This window comes from Ranitomeya imitator, chromosome 6 (assembly GCF_032444005.1).
Source record: "Ranitomeya imitator isolate aRanImi1 chromosome 6, aRanImi1.pri, whole genome shotgun sequence".
Classification (NCBI taxonomy): Eukaryota; Metazoa; Chordata; class Amphibia; order Anura; family Dendrobatidae; genus Ranitomeya; species Ranitomeya imitator.
In genome coordinates, this window is record NC_091287.1 from 175,783,254 (window position 1) to 175,799,611 (window position 16,358).

The 16,358-nt window shown below is 45.7% G+C and overlaps 1 protein-coding gene across 4 annotated transcripts in view; it reads right to left on the minus strand.

The window, feature by feature from the left end:
• Window positions 1-16,358, minus strand: part of LRRFIP2 (LRR binding FLII interacting protein 2) — a 161,651-nt gene that overhangs the window by 10,542 nt on the left and 134,751 nt on the right. For all 4 annotated transcript variants that reach the window (XM_069730321.1, XM_069730319.1, XM_069730320.1 and 1 more), the window contains 4 exons: window positions 15,776-15,908; window positions 14,049-14,098; window positions 13,850-13,967; window positions 1,455-1,534 (listed from right to left, as the gene is read on the minus strand). In XM_069730321.1, coding sequence (XP_069586422.1) covers window positions 1,455-1,534; window positions 13,850-13,967; window positions 14,049-14,098; window positions 15,776-15,908 — 381 coding nt within the window. The remainder of the gene's footprint in view (window positions 1-1,454; window positions 1,535-13,849; window positions 13,968-14,048; window positions 14,099-15,775; window positions 15,909-16,358) is intronic.

The window sequence follows — 16,358 nt, forward strand, 5'->3', positions numbered from 1 at the left end:
CAAAGCTGCAATTGGCTACAAAACCATAAGTAAGACGCTGGGTGACAAAGTGTTGGTGCAATAGTAAGAAAATGTAAGAAATACAAAATGACTCAATCGACATCGATCTGTGGCACCATGCAAAATCTCACCTCGTGGGATATCCTTGATCATGAGGAAGGTGCGAGATCAGCCTAAAACTACATGGGGAGAGCTTGTTAATGATCTCAAGGCAGCTGGACCAAGAAAATCATTGATAACACATTGTGCCTTAAAGGTTTAAAATCCTGCAGTGCCCGCAAAGTCCCCCTGCTCAAGAAGGCACATTTGCAAACCTGTCTGAAGTTTGCCAATGAACACCTGGATGATTCTGTTAGTGATTGGGAGAAGGTGCTCTAGTCAGATGAGACAAAAATTGAGGTCTTTGGCATTAACTCAACTTGCCGTGTTTGGAGGAAGACAAATGCGGCCTATGACCCAAAGAACACTGTCCCTATTGTCAAGAATGGAGGTGGAAACATTATGTTTTGGGGGTGTTTCTCTGCTAAGGGCACAGGACTACTTCACCGCATCAATGGGAGAATGGATGGAGCCATGTACAGTAAAATCCTGAGTGACAACCTCCTTCCCTCTGCCAGGACATTAAAATGGGTCGTGGCTGGGTCTTCCAGCAAAACAATGACCCAAAATATACAGCCAAGGCAACAAAGGAGTGGCTCAAAAAGAAGCACATTAATGTCATGGAGTGGCCTAGCCAGTCTCCAGACATTAATCCCATAGAAAACTTATGGAGGGAGCTGAAGTTTCGAGTTGCCAAGTGACAGCCTCAAAATCTTAATGATTTAGAGATGATCTGCAAAGAGGAGTGGACAAAAATTCCTCCTGACATGTGCGCAAACCTCATCATCTACAACAAAAAAGGTCTGCTGTGCTTGCCAACAAAGGTTTTGCCACCAAGCATTAAGTCTTGTTTGCCGGAGGGATCAAATACCTATTTGTCACTGTAAAATGCAAATACATTTATATAATTTATACAATGTGATTTTCTGGATTTTATTTTTCTTATTCTATCTTTCAAAGTTAAAATTAACCTATCCTTAAAATTATAGACTGTTCATGTCTTTGTCAGTGGGCAAACTTACAAAATCAGCAAGGGATCAAATACTTATTTCCTTCACAGCCTATGCACACTGTGTACACGCAGTCACAGAGGATGCTTATTTCCATCCATTTGTCATTAGTATCTAAATACACAGGATTTATATGGAGCGGTTTAACCTTATTATTTACACAGTCTGAATTCTGCCAAACTGTATTTTCTATAAACAGCATCTGTGTAAAAGTCAGCACTAAATGCATCCAGGAAACATTAGGAAGCAGAAATAGTGACAGATTAATGTTTCAACTAAATGTAGAATGCTTTATACAACTGTGCGAGTGTAAGCAATAAGAAAGTGGATAGAAAAAGTACTTACATTCTGTTCTAAAGTGGTAATATCTTGTTCCGCTTTTGAAAGTTTAAACTTGTATTCACCAATTTGTCTATTGGCATCCCCTATTTACAAAACAGGCATATTAGCAGAAGTGTCAACCAGAAAAAGAACATAGTCTTCTCTTTACAAGCTTTCCTTAACATATGTCTTCAATTAAAAAAGGAAAAATCTTAACATTGCTAAAACATTAATAGTAAGCTTACATTGTATTAGTTACTAAATACCGTATCAGTCTCCAATGTTTATCTGTAAACCTTGAATTATCAACTACCGTATATACTTGAGTATAAGCCGAGATTTTCAGCCCAAATTTTTGGGCTGAAAGTGCCCCTCTCGGCTTATACTCGAGTCAAGGTGGGTGGCAGGGTCGGCGGGTGAGGGCGCTGAGGCATACTTACCTGCTTCCAGCGATCCTGGCGCTCCCCCTGCCGTCCCACGGTCTTCTGTGCTGCAGCTCTTCCCCTCTTCAGCGGTCACGTGGGACCGCTCATTAGAGAAATGAATAAGCGGCTCCACCTCCCATAGGGGTGGAGCCGCCTATTCATTTCTCTAATCAGCGGTGCCGGTGACCACTGATAGAGGAAGAAGCTGCGGCACCGAAGACAGCTGTCCGGGAGAAGGAGCCGGACGCCGGGAGCAGGTAAGTATTACATATTTACCTGTCCCCGTTCCACACGCCGGGCGTCGCTCCATCTTCCCGGCGTCGCTCCGCTCTGACTGTTCAGGTCAGAGGGCGCGATGACGCATATAGTGTGCGCGCCGCCCTCTGCCTGATCAGTCAGTGCGCAGAGACGCCGGGACGAGACGCTGGGAGCTGCAAGCAAGAGAGGTGAGTATGGCATTTTTTTTTTTTTATTGCAGCGGCAGCAGCGGCACAGATTTACAGTTAGGTCCATATATATTTGGACAGAGACAACATTTTTTTAATTTTGGTTATAGATATTACCACAATGAATTTTAAACAAAACAATTCAGATGCAGTTGAAGTTCAGACTTTCAGCTTTCATTTGAGGTTATCCACATAAAAATTGGATGAAGGGTTTAGGAGTTTCAGCTCCTTAACATGTGCCACCCTGTTTTTAAAGGGACCAAAAGTAATTGGACAGATTCAATAATTTTAAATAAAATGTTCACTTTTAGTACTTGGTTGAAAACCCTTTGTTGGCAATGACTGCCTGAAGTCTTGAACTCATGGACATCATCAGACGCTGTGTTTCCTCCTTTTTGATGCTCTGCCAGGCCTTGACTGCGGTGGTTTTTCAGTTGCTGTTTGTTTGTGGGCCTTTCTTCTGAAGTTTAGTCTTTAAAAAGTTAAATGCATGCTCAATTGGGTTGGGATCAGGTGACTGACTTTGCCATTCAAGAATATTCCACTTCTTTGCTTTAATAAACTCCTGGGTTGCTTTGGCTTTAAGTTTTGGGTCATTGTCCATCTGTAGTATGAAATAACGACCAATCAGTTTGGCTGCATTTGGCTGGATCTGAGCACACAGTATGTCTCTGAATACCTCAGAATTCATATGGCTGCTTCTGTCCTGTGTCACATCATCAATAAACACTAATGACCCAGTGCCACTGGCAGCCATGCATGCCCAGGCCATCACACTGCCTCCGCCGTGTGTTACAGATGATGTAGTATGCTTTGGATCATGAGCTGTACCACGCCTTCACCATACTTTTCTCTTTCCATCATTCTGGTAGAGGTTGATCTTGGTTTCATCTGTCCATAGAATGTTCTTCCAGAACTATGCTGGCTTTTTTAGATGTTTTTTAGCCTTTTTGTTCTTGATGCTTATGAGTGGCTTGCACCGTGCAGTGAACCCTCTGTATTTACTTTCATGCAGTCTTCTCTTTATGGTAGATTTGGATATCGATACGCCAACCTCCTAGAGAGTGTTGTTCACTTGGTTGGCTGTTGTGAAGGGGTTTCTCTTCACCATGGAGATTATTCTGCGATCATCCACCACTGTTGTCTTCCGTGGGCTCCCAGGTCTTTTTGCATTAATGAGTTCACCAGTGCTTTCTTTCTTTCTCAGGGTGTACCAAACTGTAGATTTTGCCACTCCTAATATTGTAGCAATTTCTCGGATGGGTTTTCTCTGTTTTCGCAGCTTAAAGATGGCTTGTTTCACCTGCATGGAGAGCTCCTTTGACCGCATGTTTACTTCACAGCAAAACCTTCCAAATGCAAGCACCACACCTCAAATCAACTCCAGGCCTTTTACCTGCTTAATTGAGAATGACATAACGAAGGGGTTGCCCACACCTGTCCATGAAATAGCCTTGGTGTCAATTGTCCAATTACTTTTGGTCCCTTTAAAAACCGGGTGGCACATGTTAAGGAGCTGAAACTCCCAAACCCTTCATCCAATTTTAATGTGGATACCCTCAAATGAAAGCTGAAAGTCTGAACTTCAACTGCATCTGAATTGTTTTGTTTAAAATTCATTGTGGTAATGTCTATAACCAAAATTCGAAAAATGTTGTCTCTGTCCAAATATATATGGACCTAACTGTATGTGGAGCATCTATGGGGCAATGTGAACGGTGCAGAGCACTATATGGGGCACAGCTATGGGGCAGTATGAACGGTGCAGAGTAGTATATGGCACAGCTATGGAGCAGTATGAACGGTGCAGAGCACTATATGGCACAGCTATTGGGCAGTATGAACGGTGCAGAGCACTATATGGCAGAGCTATGGGGCAGTATGAACGGTGCAGAGTACTATATGGTACAGCTATGGGGCAGTATGAACGGTGCAGAGCACTATATGGTACAGCTATGGGGCAGTATGAACGGTGCAGAGCACTATATGGCACAGCTATGGGGCAGTATGAACGGTGCAGAGCACTATATGACACAGCTATGGGGTAGTATGAACGGTGCAGAGCACTATATGGCACAGCTATGGGGCAGTATGAACGGTGCAGAGTACTATATGGCACAGCTATGGGGCAGTATGAACGGTGCAGAGAACTATATGGCACAGCTATGGGGCAGTATGAACGGTGCAGAGCACTATATGGCACAGCTATGGGGCAGTATGAACGGTGCAGAGCACTATATGGCACAGCTATGGGGCAGTATGAACGGTGCAGAGCACTATATGGTACAGCTATGGGGCAGTATGAACGGTGTAGAGCACTATATGGCACAGCTATGGGGAAATAATGAACGGTGCAGAGCACTATATGGCACAGCTATGGGGAAATAATGAACGGTGCAGAGCACTACATGGCACAGCTAGGGGGAAATAATGATCTATTTTTATTTTTGAAATTCACCGGTAGCTGCTGCATTTCCACCCCAGGCTTATACTCGAGTCAATAAGTTTTCCCAGTTTTTTGTGGCAAAATTAGGGGGGTCGGCTTATACTCGGGTCGGCTTATACTCGAGTATATACGGTAGTTGGTTAATTTATGAGATGCCTTAAAGTTGTCCCATGAACAAAAGAGTTGTTTAATAGATAAATAAAGGAAAATAAACCATTTTCACAATTAGATGTGTTTTACAAAATGTTGCTCTGCAGAGATAACCTTAAAATCACGACTCAGCTGTATCCTGGGGAATTGCCTGTGCCCGACCAAATGCGTCATCTGCTGGTAGGTGCGGGCTGTTTGTAGTGATCTCACAGGAGGACAACAAGTGAATATTCTCTACTGGTGCCGCTGGCGGGGTAGGCTATTTGATGCTCAAGACATTATTCTTCTCTGCCTGTTCCTTTTGTTTTAGGGTCCATTTACACTGCACGATTACAAGTAACTTTCGCTTCATGATACTAAATGATCATCACTGGATGAACGAGTAAAATGCTCATTTACCAGGTGAAATGATCCTTTGGTTTGCACAAAAAAGGGATTTTTGTGTACTCACTGTAAAATACTTTTCTCCGAGCCACTCATTGGGGGACACAGGACCGTGGGTGTGTGCTGCTGCCACTAGGAGGCTGACACTAAGTAAATACAAAAAAGGGTTAGCTCCTCCTCTGCAGTATACACCACCCACTGGCTCCAGATAGAACCAGTTCAGTGACCAATCAGTAAGAGATTATCAAAAATTAACCATAGGTACAATATGTCAAAACTATAACACTCATCATAGGCAACAGGCCAAAAGAGTGGGTGCTGTGTTCCCCAATGAGTGGCACGGAGAAAAGGATTTTACGGCGAGCACACAAAAATCCCTATTTCTCCTTCACCACATTGGGGGACACAGGACTGTGGGACGTCCCAAACAACATAACAGAGTAAGCTCCCAGCACCTGCTATCTAAAGATGCGCTACCGCTGCCTGCAAGATACATCTACCAGGCTCGCGCCTGCAGATGCCTGAGTATGAACATCATAATGCTTTGAGAAAGTGTGCAGGCTACACCAGGTCACTGCTTTGCAAACCTGCTCCGCATAAGCTTGATGCCAAATGGCCCATGAAGCGCCTACTGACCGAGTGGAGTGTGCCTTGATCCCCGCTGGAATCAGCTTGCTTATGACACGGTAAGCTTCTTGAATAGTCGACCGAATACATCTGGCTATTGTCGACTTAGAAGCGGCCAATCCCTTCCGGTGTCCCACCGGGAGCACGAACAGGGCATCCATCTGGCGAAAAGGTGCGGTCCCAGATCCGTACTTCCTAAGAGCCCTCACAAGATCTAAAGAATGAAAAGCCTTTTCCACTCGATGAACCGGAGCAGGACAAAACGAGGGAAGCACGATATCCTCATAAAGGTGAAAAGAAGACACCATCTTAGGAAGGAAGGACAGAGATAGTCTGAGGTTCACCTTGTCGCGGTGAAAAACCAGAAAGGGAGCTTGACAGGAAAGAGCAGCTAACTCTGAGACTCTTTTGATCGAAGTAATCGCTACAAGGAAGGCAACCTTTCATGAGAGGAAAGATAGGGATAAATCCTGCAATTGCTCGAAGGGAAAGTCTTGTAGGACACCCAGGACAAAATTAAGGTCCCAGACGTCTAGACACGCTCTATAGGGAGGTACCACGTGGGAGACTCCTTGGAAGAATGTTTTCACCTGGGGTTTGGAAGTTACGCTGGAACAGGACAGACAAGGCCGAGACCTGCCCTTTGAGGGAACTCGGCACTAGACCCAAGTCCAGACTGGACTCAAGAAATTCCAAAATGGTGGGAATGTTGAAATTGAAGGATGACCTCTGCTTCTACACTAGTCGAAGAAGATTTTCCAGATCCGATGATAGATACGCACGGACACCGGCTTTCGAGCATTGATCATGGTGGAAACTACTTTGCAGGAAAAACCCGCTTGAGTCAGAACCCAGGATTCAACAGCCAAGCCATCAAACATAGGGCCCCTGAATTCTGGTGGTAAATCGGACCCTGAGAAAGCAGATCCGGCCGATCTGGAAGTCGCCAAGGGACGTCTGCTACCAACAAGTTCTACGTACCACGCTCTGCGTGGCCAGTCCAGGGCAATGAGAATCACCGGTACCGCCTCCACCTTGATCTTCCTGATGACATTCAGAATCAAGGGTAAGGGGGGGAAACATGGAAGACGGAAGTGACTCCAGGGGAGGACCAGCACGTCCACCCCGATGGCTCTCGGGTCCCGAGATCGGGCCACAAACTCGGGTACCTTGGCACGGAACCAAGAAGCCATCAGGTCTATGTCCGGAGTCCCCCAGTGAGGGCAGATCTGCTGGAAAATTTCCTGATGGAGAGACCACTCTCCCGAGGTCAGGCCCTGACGGCTGAGGAAATCCGCAGCCCAATTCTCCTCTCCTGGAACGTGAATGGCCGATATGACCGAGTGGTTCCTTTCAGCCCAGCGAAGGATGTGTTCCACCTCGCGCATTGCGGCTTTGCTGCGAGTGCCACCTTGATTGATGTACAGCTGTGGAATTGTCCGACTGGATACGGATGGGCCGGACTGCTAGGAGACTATGGAACTGATGCAGGGACAGCCAAATCGCTCTGATCTCCAGGACATTGATGAGAAGACGAGTTTCTTGTGGGGACCAACTCCCCTGGGCAGTGTGATGACGAAAAAGAGCTCCCCAGCCAAGGACCAGGAGAAAGGACTTCCCTTGAAGGAGAGATGACCAGAGAGTCCACCACTGGAGTGCCTGCTTGACCTGAGGGGTCAGTCGACATGGACGATCGAGGGAAAAAGGACTCTTGTCCCTTGCATCCAAGAGTGCGTGTTGCAGGGACTAAGGATGGAGTTGGGAGTTGGGCGAACGGGATGGCTTCTATTGCAGCTACCATCTTCCCGAAAATCCTTATGCCAAAACGGATGGAACAAGGAGATGAATGACAGAGCGCCCGGACTCCCTGTTGAAGGGCTAGGACATTGTCCCGCGGGAGAAACACCAACCTTCGGGAAGTGTCCAGAATTATCATTATTATTATTTATTATTATAGCTCCATTTATTCCATGGCAATTTACATGTGAGGAGGGGTATACATAATAAAACCAAGTACAATAATCTTAAACAATACAGGTCACAACTGGTACAGGAGGAGAGAGGACCCTGCCCGCGAGGGCTCACAATCTACAAGGGATGGGTGAGGATACAGTAGGTGAGGATAGAGCTGGTCGTGCAGCGGTTTGGTCGATCGGTGGTTACTGCAGGTTGTAGGCTTGCCGGAAGAGGTAGGTCTTCAGGTTCTTTTCGAAGGTTTCGATGGTAGATGAGAGTCTGATATGTTGTGGTAGAGAGTTCCAGAGTAGGGGTGATGCGCGAGAGAAATCTTGTATGCGATTGTGGGAAGAGGAGTTAAGAGGGAAGTAGAGAAGGAGATCTTGCAAGGATCGGAGGTTGCGTGTAGGAAAGTACCGGGAGACGAGGTCACAGATGTATGGAGGAGACAGGTTGTGGATGGCTTTGTATGTCATGGTTAGGCTTTTGTACTGGAGTCTCTGGGTAATGGGGAGCCAATGAAGGGAATGACAGAGGGGAGAGGCCGAGGAATAGCGGGGGGACAGGTGGATTGGTCGGGCAGCAGAGTTTAGAATAGATTGGAGGGGTGCGAGTATTAGAGGGGAGGCCACAGAGCAGGAGGTTACAGTAGTCGAGGCGGGAGATAATGAGGGCATGGACTAGGGTTTTTGCATATTCTTGGTTTAGGAATGTACGGATCCGTGAAATATTTTTGAGTTGAAGGCAGCAGGAAGTGGAAAGAATCATGCCCAGGAAGGAAATCTGCTGAGCCGGAACGGGAGAGGACTTGTTCGGATTGATTAACCAGCCAAGCCAAGAAAGAGTATCCAAAGAAATGCGGACGCATTCCTCACAGGCTTGGAAAGATGGCCTTTTAATCAGTAGGTTGTCTATATAAGGTAGAACGACTAAGCCCCGATATTGTAGAATGGCCATGGCAGTCCCCATGACCTTTGTGAATACCCTGGGGGCAGTGGTGAGGCCGAAGGGCAAGGCTGTGAACTGAAAATGTTCTCCGCGAACAGCAAAGTGAAGAAATCTTTGGTGAGGAGGAAAAATTGGGATGTGAAGATAGGCATCCCGAATATCGATGGAGGCTAGGAACTCCCTTGTTCCATCAATGAGATGACGGAACGGAGGGACTCCATCCTGAAATGCCAGACTCTGACGAATCTGTTTAGAAGCTTTAAGTCCAGGATGGGTCTGACTGAGCCATCCTTCTTTGGTACTATGAACAGGTTTGAGTAAAACCCTTGGAACTTTTCGTTCTCTAGGACCGGGGTAATGACCCCTTCTCAGTGGAGACTCGATGGCTTGGTAAAAGGCCCAAGTCCGCATATCCACCTCAGGGGATATGGGAAGAAAAGAATCGGGTTGGAGGAGGGGAAGAATATTCTATTTTGTACCCGAAGGACACCAGATCTCTGACCCACTCGTCGTGAACATCTGCGAGCCAGACATGACGAAAGATGAGTAGGCGGCCGCCTACTCTTATGATGTTGTCCCGGCAAGGTTGCAAATCATTTAGTTGAGGATCTGAAGGGTCTGGATCCCCTAGATCTGGACTGCTTGGGGAGGCCATTCGACGAGTGGATGAGTTTGCGTGAGGACTGAGGACTCTTGTCCCTGTGAGGAAGATCACTCTTCTCTATGGCTTTATGCAGGGAATCTGCCCAGTAAGCCACGGCTTTGGCTACTCAGGTCGCTGTCGCTACAAAGGAGGGAAGGAGTGCCGAGCCAGATGCTTCAAAAACAGAATGAGCGAGGCTGTTAATCAGACGATCTGTGGGATCTTTAATGGAAGATCCATCTGGTAGGGACAGCAGTCTTGGATGATAAACGCGATACAGGGGGATCCACTGGAGGAGATTCCGTCCATTGTTTGCGGAGGTCAGGAGAGAAAGGATATCTGGTCTCCAACGATCTTTGACCTGCAAAGTGTTTGTCTGGGTGCTCCCTATGTCGCTGGACTATGTCCTGGAACGCAGGGTGATTGGCAAACACCCTATGAGGACGTTTAGTCCTTTTAAAAGACACTGCAGTATCCGTGTCTGACGAAATAGGCTCTTCATCGACCTGCAGTGACTGGTTGATGGACTTAATGAGACTATCCACAGCAGCCTGATAAACTGGGGGACTCTAGGTCAAGGGGCCCATCCGACTCAGATTCAGAGTCATATTCGCTGTACCCTCCTGGGGAGGGAGAGCGAGAAACAGAGCTAACGGATGCCGAAGTGCCAGAGTGCCTGGGGGACAGGCTATATACCAGCTTCCTCAATGACTGTGCCTTAACCGAGGACGGCTCCTGCAGGCCGATGGTTCCCCTGATGTATGGGAATTCTCTAAGACAGACGGATTGGAGGTCGTGGTCCTGGAAGGATCCTGGAGGGACTCGTTGACCTTAGTCAAAAAAGCCATAGACTGCAAAAGTGACAAGGCCCACTCAGGAAAAATGGTTACAGTGTGTTCGGTCACGGTGGGGGGCTCCTGAGTGCATTTGGGATCGCAAGCCTGACAGAGCGGAGCAGTATGCCCCCTCGCAGCGTGCTATAAGCGCCAGGCAGGTGGGCGGGACTGCCATGGTGACGCGCGAAAGTAATGGCTTGCGGCCTAGCAAGGGCCGAAGCCGGGGACCAAACTAGCGGTGCCCAGCCGGAAATGGAGTACATGGAAGCGACATTCCGTGTTCCTGTCTTTTGCTGTTGCGGGGAGATCGGCGCCCTGAAGGGAACAGTCGCCCCTAAAATAGCTCAGGCCTGGCATCCCACGTCGCAGGAGAGGATAAGGGGAGGTGACACTCGCCGTGCTCACCTGTTGTTGCTTGGGGGAGATCGGCCCCAAAAGGGTCCGTTGCCTAAGTCTTCCTCTTGCGCAAAAAGGTTTAACAAATATAAAAATAAAAAATGTAAAATAAAAAAGGTATGGTCTGAATAGCAGATCCCAGTGTGCCTCCTACGGACACTAAGCATGAACTGGTTGCATACGGAGCCAGTGGGTGGTGTAAACTGCAGAGGATGACCGAACCCTTTTTTGTATTTACTTAGTGTCAGCCTCCTAGTGGCAGAAGCATACACCCACGGTCCTGTGTCCCCCAGTGTGGCGAGGGAGAAAGATCATTGTTCCCAGCAGTGCATCATCTAGTAAGAGACCTTTCTTTTTGGCTGTTCAGGTAGCATGCATAAGCACTAACCTTTATCTAACGCATTGAAATACTGCACAGGAAAGCAGAGACAGTGCTTCCCTATACAGTGGGTCATAGCCAAAAAAAAAAAAACCACAAAACCAAATACGGTACTGCAATTTCTCTTTAAACTATCCACTGAAATCTTCTGTCATAGGCACATGTCAGAAAACGCTCCTGAGGGATACCGAATGTGTGCACAGAGCCTAATACATAGAAAATATTTACAACACCAAAAAATGGAGTTCCATACACCGAGTAAAAAATGTATACATTTTATTGTAAATATAATTACATGATAAATCATAAATTAACAAACAAAGAAACAAAAAAGAGACCCTAGTAAGGAAACAAGTGAAACCTGGGCATAAGCATCACTAAGTGTCACCATGGTATTAATAATATATCACTACCGATCATATAGACCAGGGGTCCCCAACTCCAGTCCTCAAGGCCCACCAACATGTCATGTTTTCAGGATTTCCTTAGTCTTGCCCAGGTAATAATTGCATCACCTGTGCAATGCAAAGGAAATCCTGAAAACATGACCTGTTGGTGGGCCTTGAGGACTGGAGTTGGGGACCCCTGATATAGACCACCGATGCATCCAGCATCAATTGTAACATAGTTCACATGCCCATCTGTATTACTCCTGAAACTAGGTGTCCTCAATACCGAGTAATCCCCTCAGACTATCCTATAGACCAGTGCCGTCGCTGAGAGGAGTGGATCCGGTCCCTGGGCACTGCATCACACACACCATGGGTAATCTCCTTCTTTACTAGAAGTGTCAATATTTACTCACTCCTCTCAGCAAAGGCACTGGTCTATAGGATAGTCTGAGGGGATTACTCAGTATTGAGGACACCTAGTTTCAGGAGTAAAGGTACCTTCACACATAACGATATTGTTAACGATATCGTTGCTATTTGTGACGTAGCAACGATATCGTTAATGAAATCGTTATGTGTGACAGCGACCAACGATCAGGCCCCTGCTGGGAGATCGTTGGTCGCTGAATAAAGTCCAGAACTTTATTTTGTCGCTGGACTCCTGCTGACATCGCTGGATCGGCGTGTGTGACACCGATCCAGCGATGTCTTCACTGGTAACCAGGGTAAACATCGGGTAACTAAGCGCAGGGCCGCGCTTAGTAACCCGATGTTTACCCTGGTTACCATGCTAAAAGTAAAAAAAAAAAAAACACTAGATACTTACCTACCGCTGTCTGTCCTCCAGCGCTGTGCTCTGCACTCCTCCTGTACTGGCTGTGAGCCGGAAAGCAGAGCGGTGACGTCACCGCTCTGCTTTCCGGCTCACAGCCAGTACAGGAGGAGAGCAGAGAAGCAGAGCGCAGCGCTGGAGGACAGACAGCGGTAGGTAAGTATCTAGTGTTTGGTTTTTTTTTTACTTTTAGCATGGTAACCAGGGTAAACATCGGGTTACTAAGCGCGGCCCTGCGCTTAGTTACCCGATGTTTACCCTGGTTACCGGCATCGTTGGTCGCTGGAGAGCGGTCTGTGTGACAGCTCTCCAGCGACCAAACAGCGACGTTGCAGCGATCCGGATCGTTGTCGGTATCGCTGCAGCGTCGCTTAATGTGAAGGGGCCTTAAGGAGAGCTGTCACACAGCCTTAAGGCCCCTTCACATTAAGCGACGCTGGAGCGATACCGACAACGATCCGGATCGCTGCAGCGTCGCTGTTTGGTCGCTGGAGAGCTGTCACACAGACCGCTCTCCAGCGACCAACGATGCCGGTAACCAGGGTAAACATCGGGTAACTAAGCGCAGGGCCGCGCTTAGTAACCCGATGTTTACCCTGGTTACCATGCTAAAAGTAAAAAAACAAACAAACACTAGATACTTACCTACCGCTGTCTGTCCTCCAGCGCTGCGCTCTGCTTCTCTGCTCTCCTCCTGTACTGGCTGTGAGCCGGAAAGCAGAGCGGTGACGTCACCGCTCTGCTTTCCGGCTCACAGCCAGTACAGGAGGAGAGCAGAGCACAGCGCTGGAGGACAGACAGCGGTAGGTAAGTATCTAGTGTTTTTTTTTTTTTAACTTTTAGCATGGTAACCAGGGTAAACATCGGGTTACTAAGCGCGGCCCTGCGCTTAGTTACCCGATGTTTACCCTGGTTACCAGTGAAGACATCGCTGGATCGGTGTCACACACGCCGATCCAGCGATGTCAGCAGGAGTCCAGCGACGAAATAAAGTTCTGGACTTTATTCAGCGACCAACGATCTCCCAGCAGGGGCCTGATCGTTGGTCGCTGTCACACAACGATTTCATTAACGATATCGTTGCTACGTCACAAATAGCAACGATATCGTTAACAATATCGTTATGTGTGAAGGTACCTTAATACAGATGGGTATGTGAACTATGTTACAATTGATGCTGGATGCATCGGTGGTCTATATGATCGGTAGTGATATATTATTAATACCATGGTGACACTTAGTGATGCTTATGCCCGGGTTTCACTTGTTTCCTTACTAGGGTCTCTTTTTTGTTTCTTTGTTTGTTAATTTATGATTTATCATGTAATTATATTTACAATAAAATTTATACATTTTTTACTTGGTGTATGGAACTCCATTTTTTTGGTGTTGTAAATGTGTATTGGGAGTATACACTTACCTCTTTATTACTTTATGGGTAGATATACAAAACCACTGGGATATTACTTATTACGGTATATGAAACCCATATCTTGTCTGTGAGTTTGAGTTTATTACATAGAAAATATATTGTATGTGCATTCTACAGAAACACTTACTCTGCATTTCTATTAGCTGTAGATCAGAACCATTTTCCAGTCCTGTTGAGTCCGTCAAGGTGTCATTTCTAACATTCTTATGGCGCTCTTCATCAAGCTGCAGCTTTAGCTTCCTTATCTGTAAAATAACAGCGGTCAGCTCACTTCTTACTTATCTGAATCAGAAATGACTCCTATATAAAGGGAGTGCCACATTTACCTGTGATACAAGCTCATCCTTCTCCTCTGCCAGTTTCCGTAGCCTTACATCTGAAATAAAGCCATTTCCATTACTAAAGTCATCTACTACACAATAAAATGATGCAAAGCTCTAGGTAAATAGATTCATTTTTATTTAATGTATTTATTTTTAAAGGAGCTTGAAGCACAGCCCTATCATTAACCCATTGCCGACCTGCGGGGATATCTGTATGTCATGGTCGAAGGCTAGTTCTTGCTCCATGAAGTACATCTTTGTCAGGTTGATGTCTCTTGTACACTGCTCAGAGCCAGGAGGAGGGCAGTCGTATGTAAATCTTCTCAGGCTGCAACTGCACCAGGGTCAAATCCATCTATAATCCTGACAGTTTTATCTGATGTCAATAGAGGCATTTAAGTGGTTAAACAGACAGAGGGTGCTCCATCTGTCACCTCATCAGCCCCACCGCAGAGTGACTAAAAGGGGATCAAAAACTTGTATTTACCCCTAAATGATACTGATAAATAAGATAAGATCTCACAATTCCATTCACATAACTGCAGCCATGTATATTTTTATTTAAGAAAAAAATATACGGTACTTTACAAAATTTGGCCAGGAACCATAGCCGGGGGCGAGGCTAGTCCGACTCCGACAATCGTACAACCAGGCTCTGATTTATTCTGCCAGCAGTTTTGGGAACCAATAATCATCTGAGAAGGCTCATTTAAAAACTGTGGCTTTCAGGAAATAAAGAAAGTAAAAATATATCATATGTATATACCTAATTGATATTGGCCTAACTGTGCGGACCTGCAGTATAAATTACATGTTATTTATACCATGCTGTGAATGCCATATAACTAAACTCTAAAGAACAAACCCAAAAACCTGCAGAACTGCCTTTTATTTTTTTTTACATTGCCTTAACATACCCCCAACCCCATCCCACCCTATTAGGATATTCTGCGCACATGAATGAATGTATGCATGTACTGTGATGAACACACATTTCCTGTTTATCAATCTGAAAGATTACATGTGCAAGTAAAAAAAAAAAAGAGAAATTGTAGTTTGTGTACATAAAGAATATAAACGTATTAAAATCTGCAGCGCCATCTAGATTAGTGCAGATGACCGCTTGATCACACTACATCTCAACAAAGCTTTTAGCAGTGCATTTGTCAGCAGATAGTAAATGGCTTCCTAGAAGAATAAAGTGCATTTCAAATTAAAGGGGTCGTCGACTACTCAGACAACTCTTCTCCATCACTACGTTTCCCAGAAGTAACATAATAACAGCTACAGTCCGTCACAGCGATGTCAGCAGCGGCTCTCCCTGCGGGCAATCAGCGGAAGCTCCACTGTCCCCTCCTTCAAACGTAATTGACATCTGGGGGGATTCCCAAGTGCGGCAGCCGCTGATTTTCTGCAGGGATCACATGCATTTTCAAGAAGCATAAGAGAGATATTGGACAATGCAGAATGGCAAGACTTGGTGCCTCGGAACTGCTATATTGTGGTGAATGCAACATTATCTTATAGGTCTTATTTAAAAATGAAGAGATGCTTTAAATAATGAAGCTAAATATATCATTAAAAAAAATCCTATTTGCTCCAAATAATGGAAAACCTGGTTTGCATATTAAGGAATAGATATATCATACTCCTACATCCCACAGTGTCACAATCAGCTGCAGACTCCCTTACTCTTTATACAGTGATTAACCATTATAGTTTCCATTTACCAAGAGGACCTTCTCCAGCTGATTCCAGAACTTGTGCAGCTTCTTGGGATACAACAGTAATTTGCCCAACCACTGGCTCATGGTTGATGTCACCATTAGGAGTACCATCTGGAATAATCACCATACCATGTTTCTGAAAAGAAAAACGTAACAAAAATGCATGGTTGAAGTAGTCAGACAAGAAAAATACTGACACATAATTGGAGTACAACTATATATTGGACAGAGGTTTCAGCATGTAGCCTGTAAATGTATCACTCTACGTATTTTAAAGAAGTTTCCATTTTTATATTTTGTAAATCAGATTAATAAGGTATTGTACAGAGTAATACTGTAAATCGCTCTGGCTGAAAGTCAATTGTGTCTTGAGACAGAGACCTGTTTAATATGAAGTCGTCTGGTTGACCCTAGACTGATGAAGGCCTAAACATTCTGTATAATACCCAGGAGCCGTTCAACCCTGACATGACGTTCAGCACCTTATCCCTTCTGTGCTACATTTAATTTCAACATGCAGAGCTCTATTATTGGGATGAATGAAGGCGCTTATGTTTAGAGGACCCCTGGGTATCTGCCATGATTT